Here is a 23,158-nt window from a genome sequence, read left to right as displayed (position 1 = left end):
TTTTAAAAATTGAAATATAAATGAGATATTAGCATGGAGTAGGGTTCTACAAAGATATGGTTTTATTTTAAACTGAGAGGTCCTTTGCAAAACAACACCACAGTCTAAAATGTAATTTCTACAAAAGTCAGTAAAATTATCTATTGTGATGCCAGCTGGTACTCCTTAGTTCTGTAAGATATCACTTGGTAATACACCAGATGACTGGACCAGCAATACCTTGCTCAAGGTATATTTCATTATTCTCTTAAATATAACGTAACATCCTGTAAAGATACATAATATCCTGGTTTGCCCTGAGCAACTGAAAAGAGCTGGATGCAGGAAGTAGAAACAGAAGGGACTTTGAAGTTCTTTGTCTTAGTTCATTCATACATGCACATGCTATAGCTGAGACCATGAGGATTTGTCATTTGTTCTGACGTAGGTTCAGAATTTAGAAGACACTCTCCAGAATGTAAACCTACAAATGTCCCGAATTAAATCTGATCTACGAGTGACTCAGCAGGAAAAGGAAGCTTTAAAGCAAGAAGTGATGTCTCTACACAAGCAACTTCAGAATGCCAGTGACAAGGTAATTTCTTTTCTTTATTGAGGTATGACTTTATACAGTAAAAGGCACACAGTTTTAGTTTATAACTTATTTTTACACATATATATGTACCTATATGTAAATGTGTATTTTACCTAGAATGTGTGTATGTATGTTTGTGTAACCACCTCCTAGCTCAAAATAAAGAACATTTCCAGCACCCAGTAGGCTCTCTTGTGTCCTCTTCAGTTGACAACCCCAAGGGAACGACTTCTCTACCTTCTGTCACCATAGGTTAGGGATGCTTGTTTCTGAACTTCACATAAATGGAACCATCAGTTCAGTTCAGTTCAGTCACTCAGTTGTGTCCGACTCTGTGCAACCCCATGAATCGCAGCACGCCAGGCCTCCCTGTCCATCACCAACTCCCGGAGGTCACCCAGATTCACGTCCATCAAGTCAGTGATGCCATCCAGCCATCTCATCCTCTGTTGTCCCCTTCTCCTCCTGCCCCCAATCCCTCCTAGCATCAGAGTCTTTTCCAATGAGTCAACTCTTCCCATGAGGTGGCCAAAGTACTGGAGTTTCAGCTTTAGCATCATTCCTTCCAAAGAAATCCCAGGGCTGATCTCCTTCAGAATGGACTGGTTGGATCTCCTTGCAGTCCAAGGGACTCTCAAGAGTCTTCTCCAACACCACAGTTCAAAAGCATCAATTCTTTGGCACTCAGCCTTCTTCACAGTCCAACTCTCACATCCATACATGACCACAGGAAAAACCATAGCCTTGACTAGACGGACCTTTGTTGGCAAAGTAATATCTCTGCTTTTGAATATGCTATCTAGGTTGGTCAACTTTCTTTCCAAGGAGTAAGCGTCTTTTAATTTCATGGCTGCAGTCACCATCTGCAGTGATTTTGGAGCCCAAAAAAATAAAGTCTGACACTGTTTCCACTGTTTACCCATCTGTTTCCCATGAAGTGATGGGACCGGATGCCATGATCTTCGTTTTCTGAATGTTGAGCTTTAAGCCAACTTTTTCACTCTCCACTTTCACTTTCATCAAGAGGCTTTTTATTTCCTCTTCACTTTCTGCCACAAGGGTGGTGTCATCTGCATATCTGAGGTTATTGATATTTCTCCCGGCAATCTTGATTCCAGCTTGTGTTTCTTCCAGTCCAGCGTTTCTCATGATATACTCTGCATATAAGTTAAATAAGCAGGGTGACAATATACAGCCTTGATGTATTCCTTTTCCTATTTGGAACCAGTCTGTTGTTCCATGTCCAGTTCTAATTGTTGCTTCCTGACCTGCATACAGATTTCTCAAGAGGCAGGTCAGATGATCTGGTGTTCCCATCTCTTTCAGAATTTTCCACAGTTTATTGTGATCCACACAGTCAAAGGGTTTTGCATAGTCAATAAATCAGAAATAGATGTTTTTCTGGAACTCTTGCTTTTTCCATGATCCAGTAGATGTTGGCAATTTGATCTCTGGTTCCTCTGCCTTTTCTAAAACCAGCTTGAACATGAGGAAGTTCACAGTTCACATATTGCTGAAGCCTGGCTTGGAGAATTTTGAGCATTACTTTACTAACATGTGAGATGAGTACAATTGTGCGGTAGTTTGAGCATTCTTTGGCATTGTCTTTCTTTGGGATTGGAATGAAAACTGACCTTTTCCAGTCCTGTGGCCACTGCTGAGTTTTCCAAATTTGCTGGCATATTGAGTGTAGCACTTTCACAGCATCATCTTTCAGGATTTGAAATAGCTCAACTGGAATTCCATCACCTCCACTAGCTTTGTTCGTAGTGATGCTTTCTAAGGCCCACTTAACTTCACATTCCAGGATGTCTGGCTCTAGGTCAGTGATCACACCATTGTGATTATCTGGGTCATGAAGATCTTTTTTGTACAGTTCTTCTTGTATTCTTGCCACCTCTTCTTAATATCTTCTGCTTCTGTTAGGTCCATACCATTTCTGTCCTTTATCGAGCCCATCTTTGCATGAAATGTTCCCTTGGTATCTCTAATTTTCTTGAAGAGATCTCTAGTCTTTCCCATTCTGTTGTTTTCCTCTATCTTTGCATTGACCACTGAGGAAGGCTTTCTTATCTCTTCTTGCTATTCTTTGGAACTCTGCATTCAGATGCTTATATCTTTCCTTTTCTCCTTTGCTTTTTGCTTCTCTTCTTTTCACAGCTATTTGTAAGGCCTCCCCAGACAGCCATTTTGCTTTTTTGCATTTCTTTTCCATGGGGATGGTCTTGATCCCTGTCTCCTGTACAATGTCACGAACCTCATTCCATAGTTCATCAGGCACTCTATCAGATCTAGGCCCTTAAATCTATTTCTCACTTCCACTGTATAATCATAAGGGATTTGATTTAGGTCATACCTGAATGGTCTAGTGGTTTTCCCTACTTTCTTCAATTTAAGTCTGAATTTGGCAATAAGGAGTTCATGATCTGAGCCACAGTCAGCTCCTGGTCTTGTTTTTGCTGACTGTATAGAGCTTCTCCATCTTTGGCTGCAAAGAATATAATCAATCTGATTTCAGAATGACCATCTGGTGATGTCCATGTGTAGAGTCTTCTCTTGTGTTGTTGCAAGAGGGTGTTACAAGGTAATTTTTTATATTTTGCAAGTCAAAAGACCATGGGTAAAAACATTTTGATATATAGAAAGTGTCTGATTTTAATATATCACAATGCTGCATCTGTTTGCAAATAAATTAAGAATATATGTAGACAGCATATCAAAAAGCAGAGACATTACTTTGCCAACAAAAGTCTGTCTAGTCAAGGCTATGGTTTTTCCAGTAGTCATTTAAGGATGTGAGAGTTGGACTATAAAGAAAGCTGAGCACCGAAGAATTGATGCTTTTGAACTGTGGTGTTGGAGAAGACTCTTGAGAGTCCCTTGGTTGCAAAGAGATCCAACCAGTCCATCCTGAAGGAGATCAGTCCTGAATATTCATTGGAAGGACTGATGCTGAAGCTGAAACTCCAATACTTTGGCCACCTGATGCGAAGAGCTATCTCATTTGAAAGGACCCTGATGCTGGGAAAGATTGAGGGCAGGAGGAGAAGGGGACAACAGAAGATGAGATGGTTGGATGGCATCATTGACTCAAAGGACATGAGTTTGAGTAAACTCCAGGAGTTGGTGATGGACAGGGAGGCCTGGCGTGCTGTGGTTCATGCCGTCGCAAAGAATCGGACATGACTAAGCGACTGAACTGAATTGCTTTTGTCCTACCATAAAAATTGGTGCTAAATTCAGCTACTTTATCTCCTGCTGATACTTTTTTTTAACTGTGGTTTTTTAAAAAAAAAAACATAATAGTTTCCATTTTAAAAAATTACTTTGGGGCTGAAATGTTTTTCAAAATGAGACTGTACCATTTTTTTTTCTTTTTCACGTTTTGGCTTGAAAAGCAAAAGGCTTATCTAGTTGTGATACCTTAAAAAAAATTTTTTTAAAGCATCTTTCAGGATCAAAAAAAAAAAACCACTGTGGTAGCTTAAAGCATATTCCTGAGTTCAGGCCTCAATTATATGGATGATACGTGCTTTGGATTCTAAAAAAAGGATATGATTGCATATGTGAAAATGAAAGTAGAGTTTGGCATGTGAACCCTTTCAAGTTAGCTGTGCAATTCAGAGTTCTCTTTGTGTCCTGTGTTTACCAAAAGAATGCTTATATGGATTCAAAGCATAACTTCATAAGAATGAGGTAATCTTTAAGGACACTAGTCTCTGTGCACTTGGGTCCTATGTGGAACTGGGCATTGCCCTGCAGTCAGCTTTGCTATTAGATTTGATAGAGCTGTTTTGCCAAAGACCATTTAAAACAGAATTTCCAAACCTTTTTTTAAAATAAAAAACTCAAGAATATTGTTTTACTTTTATCTATATATACCTGTGCTCACTCACATTAGAAGACACTCAAAAAAGAAATCAGCTTGTTTTTTAAGGCTTAACTCTGTTAATTCTCTCTTAAGAACTGGGCCCCAGAAATAGGCATCCATCCATCAGGATTCCATAACCAACAGCAAAGGCTGTCCTGGGACAAGCTGGATCACCTGATAAATGAGGAACAACAGCTACTTTGGCAAGAGAATGAGAGAGTCCAAACCATGGTACAGAACACCAAACCGGAACTCATACACTCCCGGGAGAAGGTAACTTGAAAAGTTGCACGTGGTAGCCTAGGTTTGTAAGTCAATGTTTGATATGATGGCAGTGATTCTAGGGTATGGATTTGAGTATTCTGGTGTGGCAGGCTTATTTTAAGAATGTATAATTTATCATTTACTTGCAATATAATTTTATCATGATATGTTTGTATACTATTTTTTGTATAAGCAGTTCTATATTAAATCTGTGATTTTATAAATGGAAATGATGTAACCATACATTCCTCCCTCATTCAAATAGGCTAGCCACCAAGACTGGTAGTACAAAATGGCAAAACTAAACTCAAATCTTGTTGGTCTAACTCCTTGTAAGAGGAAAAGTTTCCCCTCTTTAAAGACTCAGCATTTCAAGGTTAAAATGATATTTAAAGATCATTTTTTCAGGGGATGTTTAAATGCTTTACCTCTGCTGAGCAGTCAAGCAATTATTTTTTTATTTATTTTTAATTGAAGAATAATTCCTTTACAATATTGTGTTGGTTTCTGCCATACATCAATATGAATGAGCAACTATTTTTAACCTATGCTTAAATAAATCTTTTGAGAAAGAACTCTTAGGAGTCGAAGATATTCACTAGAACTCCTACCCTGTGCCAGAAACTGCTATCACTAAAGTTGCAGTGTTAAACAAGACTAAATATGGTTGCTGTCTTCATGGAACTTAGCTGATGTAAATGCACTGTTCAGGTGTGAACAGTCCAATACAGACTCAGAGGAACTGTCACCCCCTTCACTCCTAAAAGTTATGCTCATGTCAGGCACACAGGTGCCTACAGATTACATCTGTTTGCTTGGTGGCCACATTGCTCTATTGACTCTTAGTGCTTTGGCTGAGCCAGAAGTCCCCTCTTCCCTGTCTGATGCTTAGTGTTGGATCAGGCTAAAAATAGATTAACCTAGAAAGGATCTTTTGAAATCCAAAAAAGTAAGCTTCAAAAATTGGCAGACTTGACTGGAAAAAGCTTTTTTAATACAACAAAACCCAAGCACTGAATAAAAACTTGCATTATGTTAGCTTTTTGTTTTTCCTGGCTGGGTGATTATATTAGCATTTCTTCCCCTTATACTGGTTCTTGTTAGGTCCGTCAGCTGGAATCCAACCTTCCTTCTCCTAAGCACCAAAAACATCTAAATTCATCAGGTACTGTGAAGCCCACAGAGCAGGAGAAGTTGAGCTTAAAGAGAGAATGTGAACAGTTTCAAAAGGAGCGATCTCCTACTAATAGGAAGGTGAGTTTTTGAGTTAATACCACGTGGCTATATGCTGACTCTGATGCATCCCTAAATGTATGTTTCTTCCCCCGAGTGCTTCCAAAGAAATGACTAATGGCCTATTTTGCTTCTTCCTTTTATCTGCACTTTTGTCATCTTGTCAAAGCAGTACCATAGTTCTTTTTGATTGAATGATCGCTAAAAAGGAGCAATTTAAGTTTTCATAAAGAAAATGGTTAATCATCTTTAAGGTATATAAACTTTTATAAGTTAGTAAAACATATATACCTGAATATTAGGACCATTTTAATTTGGTTAACTACTGCTGTATAATAAAAAGACAAAACATTCATGTCTCGGTTTCTGTAGGTCAGGAATTTGGAAGCAGCTTAATGGAATGATTTTGGCTCAGGGTCTTTCCTGAGGTTGCTGTCTAGATATTAGCTGAGGCTGCAATATCCGAAGGCTTCACTGGTGCTAGAGATCATCCACTTCCAGATTTACTCAGATAACGTGTTAGGAAGAGGCTTCTGTTCTTTGCTGGCTGATTGCCAGAGGCTCAGGTCCTCCCTACCTGGGCCTTTTCTCAGGATGTCGCAATGAGTGATACAAGAGAGAGATTCCAGAAGACCACGATGGAAACCGTAATATGTTTTATAAACCAATCTCAGAAGTCACACAACATCACTTCTGTATTCTATAAGTCACACAGACTAACTCAGGCATAGTGGGGGGAGGGTACCAGGCAAGGGTGTGACATAGAGATCACTGGGGACCTGCTTAGAGGCTGGCTACCACATGGTTAAACCTCTGTAACATGATTCCCTTTGCTTTGTATTCTTTGTTACATTAAGTTTGAGTTCTAGACCAGTGTTACTGTGGGAGTTCTTGGTATTTGTTTTCCTTTCTTTCTTTTTCTAAACTAAAACTCAAGAGTTTTCACTACAGGCACACCTTGGAGATATTCCGGGTTCAGTTCCAGACAACCACAGTAAAGTGAGTCACACAAATTTTTTAGTTTCCCAGTGCAAATAAAATTATGGTTCCATAATTATGTCATTTAAAGTCTAGGTTATATTCAAGTAAACTTTTCGAAAAGATGTTGGGTTTCATCCAGCTGCTCACCAAGGGGAAAGTCAAATGATAGGTTTTAAAATAACAATGAATTTAAGTGTGCCTGGAAAGCATACACCCGAATTCCATTTAACAGTTCTTGCTACTCTTCTCAGCTCTTTTGATGGAGGCAAAGATCAGCATTCTAGAATTGTGTCATATGTTTTCTACTTAGCAATATTCTGAATCCTTGAGTGTCCTCTAACTCATTAGATTCTCGTAAGATTCTGTACCAAAGAGAATTCCAAAAGTGGATCCTCATAAAACTTTCAAATTTCTTCTTTAAAATTGAGAAAAGAGTTAAATAAATCAGGTTTTGTGTACTCTGTTTTCAGACGTTTTTCCCTACTGCAGATCCATAGTAGATGATCATGAATTCAGTTTAGCGAAATACCAGCATTTCAAAAATTTTTATTATAGTTTCTTTACAATGTTGTGACAGCATCTTTAATAAAATATACTATAAAATATCAAAGTGCATGGCTTGTAGTAGGGATAAGTATTATTTCATGGAAGTTTTCTTTTAGTGATGTATACTTACAACTGATTATGCATGCATATGTACTTGTGGGGGGGTGTGGGTGTACTGGGTTGCAAGATAAAATGTATTTCCTACAGTGAGTGGCACTGAAGTTTGAAAGCTACCTGCCTTAGGACTCTGTTCTATGTGAGGAGTGGTGATTTAAGCTAGACTAAGATATAATCAAGGCACCGAATTATTTGTTGTTTTCCCTTGATGAATGAACTCAGCTTTCTTCCAAGAGTTGAGATTTCTGATTAGTGTAAATTTGTCAAAAAAAAGTAGAGAGATTCAGGTTGTTTTCTTTTTTTTAAGGGAGTTTTATGTTTTTCAACAGGTTAGTCAGATGAAATCCCTTGAACGAGAATTAGAAACAATTCATTTGGAAAATGAAGGCCTGAAAAAGAAACAAGTAAAACTGGATGAACAGCTAATGGAGGTAAGTTTTTAAGGGAAATGACCTGACTGATCTGATCTGATGAAGAATATTTTAATCCATGAATGACCTATTTGTTGAGAGAGGCTAACATAGCATTAAATTCCTATTACGAAAACAGTGAAAATCTAAGTACATTGCCAGGCTGGACTCTTTGGTTTGTCTTACCAAGTTTGATAGATATTTTTGCTAATTACACAGCCAGAGAGATATATACTGCTTCACAGAAGAAGGAATAATAATAATAATGTTGACTATCCTAAAATGCAAGGATTTGTGCCTCAACAAATTTAAGTGGCAGGGACTCTGTCCAGTACTGACCAAGAGGCTCAGAGCTCTCTTGCCAATGCTGTGGTTTTAATAGTTTCCTGATACCTCCCCCAGTGTAGTGTTTTATAGATGTGATGTGCTCTGTTACAGCCTATTCGGTTAGGAAGTACATTCCAGGAGTTTAAGAGCATTAGCATTTAGACAGTTAATTTTCAAGTGTTGCCACTGTTCATTTCTACATTTGTAACTCAGCACTGCCTTGGAAGAGGTACATCTGTTAAATATGAAAGTGGATTTGTAAAATTTGTCAGCTTGGACATTGAGTTTCTAGTCTAATAGATTGCTTTCTGAACACCAAGTGCAATTATAAAGTTCTGGGTACATTTGAAAAGACCCTGATACTGGGAAAGATGGAAGGCGGGCGGAGGAGGGGACGACAGAGGATGAGATGGTTGGATGGCATCACCGACTCAATGAACATGAGTTTGAGTAAACTCCGGGAGTTGGTGATGGACAGGGAAGCCTGGCGTGCTGTAGTCCTTGGGGTCGCAAAGAGTCAGATACAACTGAGCAACTGAACTGAACTTTCATTTTTTAAAGCCCAACTCAGCTGTATTTTTGGAAACAAACAAGTGAGAAAGAAAAGAAGAAAAGAAATTTAAATCAGCAAGGGTGTAATTATTATCCAAATAGATTGTAAATGTTGATATGTCAAATAAGGCATCTGAATAGTGTCTGGCTCATGAAGACACTTAATAAAGAAATGAATGAATGAAAAAAAAAAGTTCTGTGTATACAAATATTTTAAAGCCAGAATTATAGGAACAGAGATATATAAATATTTTCTTTCATGAAGCTGGACACATGCAAAGGTAATTACATTTCAATAGATGCTTGGTTTTTAAATATGAAATATGGGCAAACATATCGCATTTACATTTAAATGACCACTAAGGTTTCTGTCAATTTTATGTTCTCTGATTTATCTACTAATAGGAAGATTAGTGAAACTATATAAAGAATGAATTCCAAACCATATTTGCTTTTCCTTCTGCATATAATAAATGAATTTATTAAAACTCTGAGCTGCAGGCTGTGTTTAGATGTAGATATGCTTTTCTGATGAAATAATTATATACTCTAATGAATGAGATATCTGAAGCCACACATGACATGTCTAGTACCCAGCTGAAAAGTAACAGGGTGTACTTAATCACTGTTAGATCCTCTGCAAATGTCCTTCCAACAGGCTGAGTCTTCTCCCACCTGCTCTCTTTGGCCTCATATGCCCCTTTCTCTCCCAATCATACTTTACATGATTAGTCATCATAAGCAATTTCCCATCATTACTTTTCTCCCTGATCTAGTAGTAAATATTTGGTAATGGATGAGGGAAATTAAGTGTTCTTGGCACTGGAGCTGAAAAAAGAAAAAGCATGAATTTTTAATTGGAACACTGTAAAGAACACCTCATACACTATTCTAATGAAACTTCCATTGAAATAAGACTGAGCTGTGAACTCTGTGCAGACATATAATTCTTTAGCAGCTTTATTAATTGTAATTCACACACTGCACAATTCATTCATTTAAAGTGTCTAATTCAGCGGTTTGGGTATATGACATTGTGTTTTAAATTATACTAAGAGTGTGTGTGTGTGTGTGTGTATATAGAAATATATATATACATGAACGATTAAAATGGCAAATTTTGTTAAGTGGCATTCAGTGGCATTAATTACATTGTCACCATGTCACCACTACTTTTAAAACCTTTCATCACCCCAAACAGAAACTCTAAACATTAAGCAATAACTCTTCATTTCCCCTTCCCACTGGACCTATAAATTGGATTTTTATTTATGCTGTGATATCTAAAGATTAGGCCAAATTTGAGGATGTACAGTGGTTTTTCACACCATTTTTTTTGCCCAGCTTACCTGGGGATAGGTACATTCCTCTCACTCCAGCATGGATTCTTATCAGGTTTGGGGGAGGGGCAGTAGGCAGTCAGGGAGATAGTCCTACATCAGAATCTTTGGTATCAAGGAATTTAGGGAAAGCTTTCTAGGTGATTCTATCTGATGTATACACTCCCTTGGGGGAAGGAATTTTTTCTCACCCCTATATGATAGTTTAAAATCACTGATTAATATAACACATACCCTTGCTGCTGCTGCTGCTGCTAAGTCACTTCAGTCGTGTCCGACTCTGTGCGACTCCATAGATGGCAGCCCACCAGGCTCCCCCGTCCCTGGGATTCTCCAGGCAAGAACACTGGAGTGGGTTGCCATTTCCTTCTCCAATGCATGAAAGTGAAAAGTGAAAGGGAAGTCGCTCAGTCGTGTCTGACTCTTATTGACCTCATGGACTGCAGCTTGCCAGGCTCCTCCGTCCATGGGATTTTCCAGGCAAGAGTACTGGAGTGGGGTGCCATTGCCTTCTCCGACACATACCCTTACCCCAGGGCAATTAAAGATCCCAAATTATTAGACAAGGAAATGGAAGAATTTGCCTCCCACTCCATGGTTTTTTCAACTATATGAGGCAATGTTCCATAAACAATTTGTTTTGAACACTTAAAAAGTTAAAGACTGTTAGCAGTTCTTATAGTTTGGTGTGTACCTCTGATAGCCAATAGTTCAGATACTTTAACAATAAAAATGTTTTATGGTTTATATCCTGCATCTCCACAAGGCAAGGTATTTAACATCAGGTCTATTCCATACTGCACTTGAAATCTTCTGAATTATTGTATTGGAATGAATTGAGGTAAAGAAGCAAGCTCATAAACCAACCAAATTACAATAGATGAGGAAGTGGCTACAAAATTAAGAGCTGTTTGACATTTTAATATCTGTAAAATTTATATACAGAGAAATGTAAATGTTAGTCAAATTAAGTTCCTACTGACTGGAGCATTATGTGTTAAGGTATATAATATACCCTGTTTTATACTGTTCTTTCTCTTTATAACTCATATTTTCTTTCTCTAACTCCTGTAATTCTCTTTTGTTTTTGTTTTATCTGTGGCTAACCTGTACCTAGAACTCTGTGGTTGGAACTAGCAGAGAAGGGTGCAGTTCTCTGCCTGAGATAGTGTGTGAAGGTAGAACATTCTCTTTCAATGAATTTCATAGCATGGAGACATCTCATTAAACCCCTTTTTCATGTAATCATTTCTACTACTATGACAGTTAATAAATACTTAAGAGCCAATATTCAATTTCATTTAACTCTGGAATACATCTGTTTACATTTCCATCAGGATTTTCCTCGGTATTTAAAGATGTAGTGAAGAAAATCATCCCACTGATACAAAATCAGGGGATCATAAAGTGGTGGGTTTTCTAAATCTATAACTAGCAATATTTCAAAATGGGTAATAACCCACCTCAGAAATTTAAATTTAAGGAAATGGATAGTGGCTCTGAAGTTTCATGATAACATTTAATTCTAGTTGTGTCTTAGAGGGCCTTTTTCCCTTCTCACATGCCTGGGGGTGCTTCCTCATGAGTTTAGTACGTGGTCATATTTGTTGCATGTCTTCCATTGAGCTCTGTGTCTGCTGAATGTGTCCACAGATGTGAAGTGGCATGCTTCACTGACCAAATGCAGTGCTTTCTTTCCCTTGCCCCACATTTGATTGGCATGTGATACACGTACCATTTCCTCATTGTCTTGAATAAATCCTTTCATTCCATGTACTTTGATTCCCAAATATTCTAGAATATCACCTATGTCCCAGAATTGCCTGTCTGATAAACTAAGATAGATTAAAATAATTTGAGATGCAAGATGAGATTTTCAAAACAAATTGCTAACTTAGAAAAAAAGTAGTCATTGAACTGCTTTTAAGAATCTTTATGAATGGTAAGTGGCAAAACCCTAGAGCATAACCTCTTTCTGCCCTTTGCCTATTCCACCATTTTTTTTTTAAAAGAGGGATAATTAAATGTTCTAGTGTGGGAAGAAAAGAGGAAAATCCAGACATATGTGCACCATGTGCCTCATGTTTAATTGTTGCTTAAGATTGAGAAGTACAGTGTAAGTCTAAAACTTTTAAGGCCTGCTTATTCATTAAATGTATTAAATGATTTTTTATTCTTACTTGGGATCATGTGCTGCCTGTTTTCAAGTTATCAGTAAGTCTGAGAGGCCATTAATATGAATCCATAGACTTCCTTTCTCTCTGCCTGCTACTTTCAAGGCAGCTCTGTGACTGAAGGCATGGTAGCTGACTAGGGCTTTTTGCTCTTATTGTCCAGATGCAGCACCTGAGGTCCACTGTGATGCTTAGCCCATCCCCTCATGCTTGGGAACTGCAACTGCTCCAGCAGCAAACCTGTCCAGTGGTTCCCAGGGAGCAGTTTCTGCAGCTTCAACGTCAGCTGCTGCAGGCAGAAAGGATAAACCAGTGCCTGCAGGAGGAACTTGAAAATAGGACTTCTGAAACCAACACACCACAGGTATGACGATCTTTTTCTAATAGTAAACGCAGATCACCTAATTCAATTTTACCTGTTTGGAAGTTACACCAGTTCAAAGGTGGGGATGAAGAACCTCAATCTTTTGTCAGTTACACCTTACCTGTATTACAAATCCACAGAACTGCAGTGCTGTTTTGGCTTTGGTCTTGGTTTTTGTTGTGCTACTTTTGAGCTCTCAGCTTCTAAGCTGGGTAATTAAGAGTTCTGGGTCTCATGCAAGTTGCTAAGCGATGATGAAGTGTCAGGCTCACTTGAGCATACTGTGCAATTGACCTAACATTCTTGTCTGATGCCAAAAATATTACAGAATTCAAGTGCAACTCTAGGATATGTATTACTAACAAAGCATCCTGCGTTTTCTTGTACTAGAGGGTGTGGCCTGCTGAGTTCCTTGGAATTCACAAATGGGGACTTTTCACAACTATTAAAGTAGAAAGTGTCATCAGTGACTTTTTTAAGTTGACAAAGTTCATTTAACTTATTTTTTAAATGATCTAGTTTGAAAAACTATTTTTAAGAAAATAAAGTTCTTCTTCCTCTTCCCTTTGAAGTAGCATTATCCCAGCTCACTACCAGACACAATCTTATATTACCTAAGTTTTCAAATAGTTAAATTTTCTTTTTAGTGCTTCATTCACGATCCTCTTCTTTCAGAAGTCTCTTAATTCTTCCTTAGAATTAGGAATAAAATTAAAAACACTCCTTAATTTGCAGAATTCTAGATTAGTTCCTTCTAGTTTGAATAACTCTTCTGTTTTCAAAATGTACCTTGCCTTTCAGGTGACATTTGACAAGGAATTTCCTAACTCTTTTCCTGTAATCTGGTCACAGTGGCTTTGCAAAGTCATATTAGCACCATTAATTATACATTGGAGCAATTTTGTTTTCTTTGCCTACTAGTATATATCTATGCTTTTGCATGATGTAGTTATCATCTATTCTTTCTAACAAGGGCTTAAAATCCATGTTTTTCGAAGCTTCCTACATTCAGTTTCCAAGTACTAAAAGTTAATTCCAGAAGTAAAATTGTGATGGTAGGTATTGGACAGATGCTTCATTATAGAAGTGAATCATAAAACTTGACCTCAGTTTTTAATAGACATTTTAAATCAAATGATCAAAGATCCTACTCATTACTCTCATATATACTACTTTAAACACATGCTCCTCCCAACCCACCTACCAGTGTTTAAAAGTAAAAAGTATCCCTTTACTTCAATTACTTGAGGATTAGATAGACAAAAACTGTTAAGACTTTGTACTTAAAAAGAGAGAGAATTTCTCCAGCCAGATGGCAGAGTGGACTGCTTATTGCTCATGAGAAGGTGACAGCAGGCTCTCTTTGTTTCTGGTAACTGAGCTGACATCGATTTTAAGAATACAGAATGTTGTTAGAATCTGCATGTTGTCTCTGTGTGTGGAGTGATATGATTTCTTCTGCCTTGTGTTGCTTCGCTTGCATATGTAGTATTGATGTGTGCTTTTAAAAATTGTTTGCATTATAAATGTGTGAATTTAGATTCCCCCCAAAAGCATAATCTTGACATCAGGGTGAAGTGTACCACTTGCCTTCTTTCTCTAGGCCTTGCTACCGGAGCAGCGAGCAGTGCATGCAGATTCCTACAGAAGGATTGGGCACCTGTGAAAACTGGGCTGTTATTGATGGCATTTCTTACCATGGCAGATACTCAAATGCACACACCCACACACACCACGCAAATATAGACATAAGCTGAGAAATGTTTTGGAATCAAGTGCTCTTTTAAGTTTTATTATTAAGCCTTTGCAGTATTATGTTTCTTATTTATGTGAATCAAATTCACAAATTTCAGCTTGTTACACTTAATTATACCATTTAAAGAGTATGAATTTGAGATTCTTGAAAGGATGTGAATTTCGTGAATCAAATTCACAAATCTCAGCTTGTTACACTTAATTATTTATACTATCTAAAGAGTGTAGCTTTGAGATTCTTGATGTATTCTATATATTTTCTCATCCCATACATTGTAAATATTTTTAACAAAAGGTACTGCTTTTATATATGGAATTTGAAGAAAATCTGGATTATTTATACTGTTTTATATAAGATGTATAATACTTTTTTGACAGGAAAAAGGAAATTTTTGATGGAATAAAATAAATTTTAAATATATGACTGCTTTTGTTTTTCCTCTTTCCCCACTCTTTTGCCATGCCCCATGTTCTTTGAATTAATTATCCAGGTTTTTTGCTTTGTTTTGCTTTTTCTTTTTTTTAAGGCAAGTCGAAATCTGGCATTTTCCATTTATGTTTGAATTTTAAAAAGCCATTGTACCTTTTAAAATATAGGATTTTTAGATGCTCTTAGGACCTGGTTTCTTAAAAATTCTGTTTAGTCTTTTCCCTACTACAGTTTTTATCTTTAAATTAGTTGCATGGCTTAGTTGTTTCTTTTATGTTTGAATAAATGCTATTGTTTAATACACAAACTGTTGGCTTTCACCTCACATTTGGTCATTCTTTGTACTTTTTAAAGGACACTTTGGGGTATATTTTTAAGGACAGGTTATGCCATCAGCTACTAACACCTGAGTCTTGCTTAAACATTTGAAGAACCTTTTAATTTAAAGCTTTTAAAGAATCTGAAATGCTTTATGTGAACATTTTGGTAGACCGGAAGAAGGGGTAGTCAGTTGCACTCTAAATCTTGTTCTAGGTCCCTTTGCACTCCAAAACCCACACACACCTTAATCCATCACTGTTGTATAAGGAGAGGAGGAGAAGCCAGCGTCCTTTTTCTGCCCTATTGTTTCATCTAGGAGCTCTTTATGGGGAGAAAATTTTCAGTTTTAAATATGTTCTAATGATAAGTCCATCCTCCAATTCAGGTATTTGCTCCACATTGACAAGTCAAATTAGGAAACCAATAATTAGAAGAACTAGTGGGAAGAGGCTACTAGAAACACTAACACCCTCACAGTAACCAGCCATTTCAAAGATAAAAACAGACACACATACTGCAAGCTGACTGGAAATGTTAGGTGATCCTGAATAAACTCAGTTTTTATTCATTTTGTTGTTGAAAGTCCCACAGTATTGCAAAGACCCAAATCACAGATGAAAGGTTGATAACCATATTTTAATTTACTTTGGATACCTATTTTACTATAATAAGTACACATAGATCTTAAAGTATTGGTTTTAAGAATTTTGCTTTATCTTGGGGGAAGATGGTAGCACAGGTAAGAGTCTTTTTTTTATCTTTGATTTCTTTCTCTGATAGGGTTACCTTTCTAACCTGTGCAACCCATGCAGTGTTCAGAACTCCCATTTCATCAGAAATCCACCCTTGCTATTCAAAAGCAAACATTTGCTGTCCTTTCTCTAGGCATCTTATGGGGAAAATTAAATACTAGTGCTTTCTCATGGCATGATTTTCAAATAACAATACAATTTTTTTTCTTTTCCTTCAGGGAAACCAGGAATACCTGGTAACTGTCATGGAGGAACGAATGTTGGAAGTTGAACAGAAATTGAAACTGGTGAAAAGGCTTCTTCAGGAGAAAGTGAATCAGCTCAAAGAACAAGTGAGCTTCCCAGGTCATATCTGCCCACCCATCTCACCTTCTGCTTTAACTCCAGTTTTAAATTCCTTTATTGTTACTAACTTGCTAACTTTTATTGTCTAATAAAGGCAAACTCTATTATAAACTCCTAAATTAGAAGAATTTCTAAAGCATTTCTAATGAGGTTCAAGCCAAATTGAATTTTTATAGATTTTTTTTTCCCCAAATAAACAGAAATTTTATGTTTGTAAAAAATGGGGGATAATAAATGTAACTTTAGCTTTTTTGTTTGCAACAACTACGACAACCTCAAAATCTAACTTGTGGCTGTAGCCAGACCCCAAAAGGCTCTGTTTTGAATAAAAATCTGGACTCTCAAATTCAGGACCACCAAGTAGGCTGATCCTTCTTTCCTGCTGGCAGCAGGTGTGGCCCGAGTGCTTATAAATTATTTGTGCATCCACTGAAGAGACATAACAGAAAGACTACTTTCTAGGGAATGTTATAACCTCTCTGAAATCTGAGATTGAGACAAACTGTGGCAGGGGGTAGGAGGGTAGAAACTGCCCAGCCTGGATTTTTAGACATGTAGAATCTGAGAAGAATGGTGGACAGGAACTTTCCTGTGTCCTAAATCTTAGTACACAGAACGGAGAGAAAGAGAAAGTCCTGTTCTTACATTTATTGATTCAGTCCCTTAATCATTTATTCAACACATAGTCACTACATGCCAGGTTCTGTTCCAAGTACTAGAAATACTAGCAAAATCCCTGCCCATATGGAGTGTAGTTCACCTACATGGTACTAACCATTTGGCAGTACTTCCAGTAGCAGTTCAAAAACAAAGAAAATGGGTAACATGGGGTGTGGACATCTACAAACACTTTGGCATTAACAGTACATCCTATTCTGGGAGAAGCAAAAGAAACTAGAGAGGGAAGAGTAGACAGTAGAGGGTCTTAGTGCTAAACCACAGGAGTTTGGATTTTGTTGTGTAGTGGATAAGAGTCACTGAAGTGTTTTTTAATAGAAGGGAAAGAGGAAAGGTTATACACTAAAACAGTTTAATAGAAAATAATGTTAGTTTTATGTTAAACCTGCCAGTCACCTAGGTCCTGGGCTTCCGTGTGATAGTCTTTAGCATTGCTGTTTGAAATGATATTATGTAAATTAGCCATGCCTTAAGTTTTCTTTATTACCTTAAACCTTCATACTTGTGGATGCATTGCCTGAAACTGGGTGTAAAATGAGGAGTTAAAGGTATAATAAGGGAAAGGGGATTGGAAGATATTAACTAAGGAGACCAAAGATCAAATTATCCTATTCTGCTGAAGAGTGTTCCCACCCTAACCAAGACTATATATTTTAACCATAAAGATTAGAATCTCTCTTCTAGACAAGGTTTTATTTTAAAAGGAAGTAACTGCTGAATCTTTGTGTTACAATGCTGCTAAGTCACTTCAGTCGTGTCCGACTCTGTGTGACCCCATAGACGTCAGCCCACCAGGCTCCCCCGTCCCTGGGTTCCTCCAGGCAAGAACACTGGAGTGGGTTGCCATTTCCTTCTCCAATGCATGAAAGTGAAAAGTGAAAGTGAAGTCGCTCAGTCGTGCCTGACTCTTAGCGACCCCATGGACTGCAGCCCACCAGGCTCCTCCATCCATGGGATTTTCCAGACAAGAGTACTGGAGTGGGGTGCCATTGCCTTCTCCATGTGTTATAATACATGAGCTACATTTTAAAATAATCAGTAGGTTGTATGTAGTTATGAACGGGAGACAAGCATCTATTGTTAATAACAGGTAAACAGTTCACAGCCTCAGAAATTTAAATTATAAAAGTATTGTGATATTTTTAGAGAATGAATAAAGAAATAATACCTAGGCTGAAAAATACCTTCACGTTTGAGCCCTCAAATATCAATTTGTTCTCTTATTAGTGATTTCTACAAACAAATTATGCAAAGAAACAGCCTGGAATAAGTGGATTTGTTTTACCTGTATACCTGGTACCAGGTCTGATATTAAAGCTGTATTGTAAAATAAAAGAATATAACTGATAGAAGCCATTTGCCTTTATAAACAACTGTCCTTATGTCAGATCTTTTAAAAGAATAACAGAAATGGAGTCAAGATGTTTCTGGTTCTGTTTCCAGCTCTGCAAGAATACTAAAGCAGATGCAATAGTGAAGGATTTGTATGTGGAAAATGCCCAGTTGTTGAAAGCTCTGGAAATGACTGAACAGCGACAAAAAACAGCAGAGAAGAAAAATTACCTCCTAGAGGAGAAGATTGCCAGCCTCAGTAATATAGTCAGGAATCTGACACCAGCACCACTGACTTCTACACCTCCCTTGAGGTCATAGCCAAGCCAAAGGATGAACAATTGTGCACTTTACTGAAATGGATGGGACATTTCAGATGTACTCTCAACTGTTGTTGTTGTTGTTTTCTTAGAAACCTTTAGTGGCTTAAAGTTAAGCCTAACCTAAAACTTCCAGGAACAGAATTAAAGTCTCTATTCACTGTAATTAGTTTTTATAAATAGACTGTAATGGAAATTGCAAACAAATATTTATTTCACTGAACTATTCCCAAGCTTTGAATTTTTAAAAAATATTTTAATAACCATCAAGAAGGTGATATGAAAACAATTCAAGAATTTTAAAACCCCAGTTTTGAATGAGTTTTTGAAAATTACTATTATGTATAAATTACTATTATGTATACGTTATATATAAATTGCAGATTTTTAAAAATTGAGATATTATTGATTGTTTTGATCTTTATTTTAAAACCAAATGTATGTCTTCTCATACACTTAAATATGGAAGAGTCATTCTGTTTCTAGTAGTTTGGATTTTTTAATTGTTAGACTTTCTGTTTGGTAACAGAAACTAGAGTCAATAACCACTGAGGTCAGAAAAGGCAGAATTCATAGAACTCTACCTTCTAATACCTATGACAGTATTACCACTCTTGATGTATTACAGATATAAAACTCATTTACTCAACTGCACTGTAAACTAATGTTAAAACTTTACTTTCTTTAAACAATCTTTTTTTTTCCTTCTTAGAAGTTTCTTTGGGAGTTTGTCTTCTAAGAAATGGATAAAGCCACATTCTTAAAACATTTGAACTATAGGGTAAGCACTGAACAAACTGCTTTGGAGTAAACAGCTAATCCTAAAAGAGAGGAAGCAAACCATGTGGATTTTTCTCTCTTTAAGGTCTTGGAGTTGGTGAACTTATATTTGGGGTTTCATCAAAAACTCAGGGAACAACACTTTAAGTCATCTTCCTGAAATACTGTAGGGCTCTTTAAAAATTTGAAATGTATAAAATACATGACTATTTATTTGTTGTATATTTAGAGCCATAATGGGATTTTTATTTCTACATTTTTAATGAATTTAATTTTCTGGGGAAAGGGCCTTGCTTTTAGAGTTAAAAACCTTTTAACTTATGGAAGAGTTGTTATTTGCTTGTTTGTTTAATGTGGGTCAAAATCTCCATGCTTCCTATTCCTCTGTACCTTGAATCTGATCATAGAATTTCATACTGTAATAAGAACTGGCATGCCATCTGAGGTAAAGGAGTGCCAAATAGAATTTTCCAATCAGTCTCAAGACTAGAACATTATAGCGCAGTAAACGTTCTGAGTAACTTTTTTCCCCAGGTAAAATCCCGGCTTCTAGCCAGGAATTGGTTGGTAAAGAACTTACTGTGTGTGGGACGCAAACAGAGCTTATCACAGCCACCTATTTGTTTTTGTGGAAGAGTAATTAGATCACAAAAATTCACTCTGCTGTATTAGAGGAAAGTCAAGTCCATCAATTTTTTATAAGAGGTATCACAGCAAAATCAAACACTACCTTATGGGCAGGAACAAAACATGAAGCAAACTGCTAAAGAAAGCTCTATTATCAGAAATCCCCGATTTCCCCTGGAAAAGAATTAATTTTAATCCCTCCCTATAGTTATATTTAAAAACATTTGATATCTGCTGTCATACTTTCCATAATCATTTTTGTCCAGTGCACACATTACTAGTAAACTCAACTACTTGTATGGCATTGACTAACACTTAAAAACTGTGGATAGGCCTAGGTTAAGATCGTAAATAAACTAAGATCGTAAATAAAAAAACACCTGTGGTGTTTTTATGTGATATGCTTTAAGTTATTCAAGGCTTTTGCCATCAGAACTGAAAACCAAGCATATTTCTCAAATAGATGGCTTACCATATGATCACATATGTTGTATTTTTATCTTTATTTTTTACATTATGAAAAGTGTAGGTTAATTTGTTTATTTCTTATAAGTCTGTATTTATATGTATATAAAGTGCTGTACAATGCGTGTAAATATGACTTCTGGAAAGTTTGACTACATTTAGAATCCCTTTATCTAAAATCAAAACGCTGCTCAAATGAAAGTTAATTTAATATCTAGGTGCTTACTTTTTGTTTTACTGAACTTAAAAGACTGGAAAAAAGATTAACACAAGAAATAGAGTTACCTTAAATTTATATATTTGTGCAGCAGATTATTTTTGTAGACTAGAGTGGGAATTTAACTGGCAATTTATAATATAGCTTACAGCTTTTAAAAGAATTTAAAGAAATTAAATTTAAACTATTAAATATTTAGATTTTGCTTTTAGACTTTATAATAGAACTCCTTAAAATCATGTTATATATTTTATAGTCATTTAATTCCTAGTTTATTAAAAGTACTGGTTGTTAAATTCACTTGATTTCTTAAGAACAGTTATTTAAATTAGTTTTAGGAGATAAGATCTTCATTTCAAGGAAGGAGAATCAAGTTTGCCATTATGATAATGTTACCCTTAGAAAGGGGAAATGTGAATAATAAAATCTACATTGTTCTATTTTGCTTTCTTCTGCTTTTTAGAAGCCTGAACTCTTAAGCTCAAATTTGTAAGGGGAGAAAAGTAGATGGGGAGGGTAGAACCAACCACAGTATTTATTTTTCTAAAACTTAATAAACCCATATTTTTAAAAACTATTGTAAATGTGAATTCTTCCCAGATGCTTCAAATGCATTGTTTATATATTTAACCTTAAACATATGTAGATTACAAAGTCATAGGCTTTCAAGGTATAGGAGGAGTTCTTACAGGTCTAGCATTTTGATAATGTACCAATACCCAGAGTAGGTATTATGATGAGGAACTTTTGGTTTTTTAAGAATGAGTAAAACTTCAATGTGTGAAAATGAATTTTTTATTTTTGTGATTTCTTTTTTTCTGAGTGAAGGAAAAGAGAAATGTGTTGCTATTGTCAGAATCTTAAAGATATTCCCACTCAAGGTAAGGCTAAGTGCTTTGTGATAGTATTAAACAAGTCTTGTTTTGAACGGATTACCAAGTGACTAACTGAAATGGTATAAATTATGCAAGCAATGCCAAAACTAAGTCAAAACCTAATAGCCAAAGCATTCCTTACTTAAAAGTTATTAATTATATCATGTTTGGACCTATTTGAACATCTCAGCCCTGTAAAACATTTTTGGTTTTATGACATATGGATAGCAGTTTAACAATAAATCTATCCCAAGTCAGCTTTTTGTTTCTCAGATTTTTTTTGAATGATATACATTAAATCTGTTCTTATTGGAAGACATTATCACAGCATGATTGAAAGGAACATTAGTTTTGTAAAGGAAAACCTGAGTTCATCTATAGCCATCGCTAGAATTCTTTGCATGTAAAGATAAATATGTGTATGTTTATATTGACTTGGTATATTTCATCTTAGCCATTCTATCCTAGAATTATTTTACCATGAGCTTAAAATGTAAATAAATAATTTTGCAAATATGGCCCTTGTTTTCTATACACCATGAACTTTTGTAAACAGTTTCGTATGTTTATCATCGGTTTTTAGAGTGAAAGCATCCAAACATTGCACTAAACACATTTTACAAATGCAGAATCTCTGGAGCTCCCACTCCAGACCTACTGACTCAGAGCCTGCATTTAAACCCCTCCGCCGCCCCGAGTCCCAGAATGATTTGTATGTGATCTAGAGCACTGCTTCTCCATTTCTGTCACAGAATCAACGACCATCACACCAGCCAGTTTGAGATCCCTGTGGTGCTTCATAATTTACTTCTAAAATCCTGACAACCTTGGGTGAGGCCCTACTTGAGATTTTGGTTGCTTCAGGCATGCCTTTATTTCACTTGGCCATATTTATGGGTGATTCATAATTTTCAGTTATTTGCCACTACTGGAAAAAAAAACTGACCTAAAAGCACATTAAGTTAATAATACTGAGTACTGAAATATAGAATGGAAATATTGGCCAAATGAGACCTCACAAGCCATGTTTTATTTATGAAGCTTTTATACCAATCTCACACTGCCTTTATGTTACAGGAACTATTATTAACCCCATTTTACAGGTGAAAAAACTGAAAATTAGCAAAGTTATGACTTACTCAAGGCCACACAGCCAGCTCAGTAAGGAACTCAGGACTCACTAGGCAGGTTTGTCTGTTCTAGTATTTTGCAGTGTAACAGGTATCCATTTCTCCTTCCGGCAAACAACATTTAATTGGTTCAATTAATTGGTATAATTAACAATTAAACCTACCATGCACACTACTCTCTAAAGAAAAACATAAAAATTATTGATTTTCTGTTTATAAACTGGGGTAGTGTAGTGAAATTTATACACACACAAAATAAATAGAAAAAATTAGATCAGTATGAGAAAACAATCCAGTTTTCTTGATGGACTCAGTGCTACAGGCACCAGGATAAGCAAGATTAGTGTCCTCAGGTATTTTAACACAGAAAATGGGGGA

The 23,158-nt window shown here is 36.4% G+C and overlaps 1 protein-coding gene across 9 annotated transcripts in view; it reads left to right on the top strand.

Annotated features, from left to right (window-relative positions):
• NIN (ninein) overlaps nt 1-22,166 on the top strand; it is a 107,671-nt gene extending 85,505 nt beyond the window's left edge. For 4 of the 9 annotated variants that reach the window (XM_059890831.1, XM_005211736.5, XM_059890830.1 and 1 more), the window contains 8 exons: nt 428-574; nt 4,539-4,718; nt 5,814-5,963; nt 6,894-6,941; nt 7,916-8,017; nt 12,553-12,753; nt 16,230-16,343; nt 18,478-22,166. In XM_059890831.1, coding sequence (XP_059746814.1) covers nt 428-574; nt 4,539-4,718; nt 5,814-5,963; nt 6,894-6,941; nt 7,916-8,017; nt 12,553-12,753; nt 16,230-16,343; nt 18,478-18,687 — 1,152 coding nt within the window. In that variant the 3' untranslated portion in view covers nt 18,688-22,166. The other 5 variants (XM_059890832.1, XM_024997985.2, XM_024997986.2 and 2 more) reach the window with 5 other exon arrangements.
• The last annotated feature ends 992 nt before the right edge of the window (nt 22,167-23,158 follow it).

This window comes from Bos taurus, chromosome 10, assembly GCF_002263795.3.
Source record: "Bos taurus isolate L1 Dominette 01449 registration number 42190680 breed Hereford chromosome 10, ARS-UCD2.0, whole genome shotgun sequence".
NCBI lineage: Eukaryota > Metazoa > Chordata > Mammalia > Artiodactyla > Bovidae > Bos > Bos taurus.
This window is presented reverse-complemented; position numbering and strand designations above follow the sequence as displayed.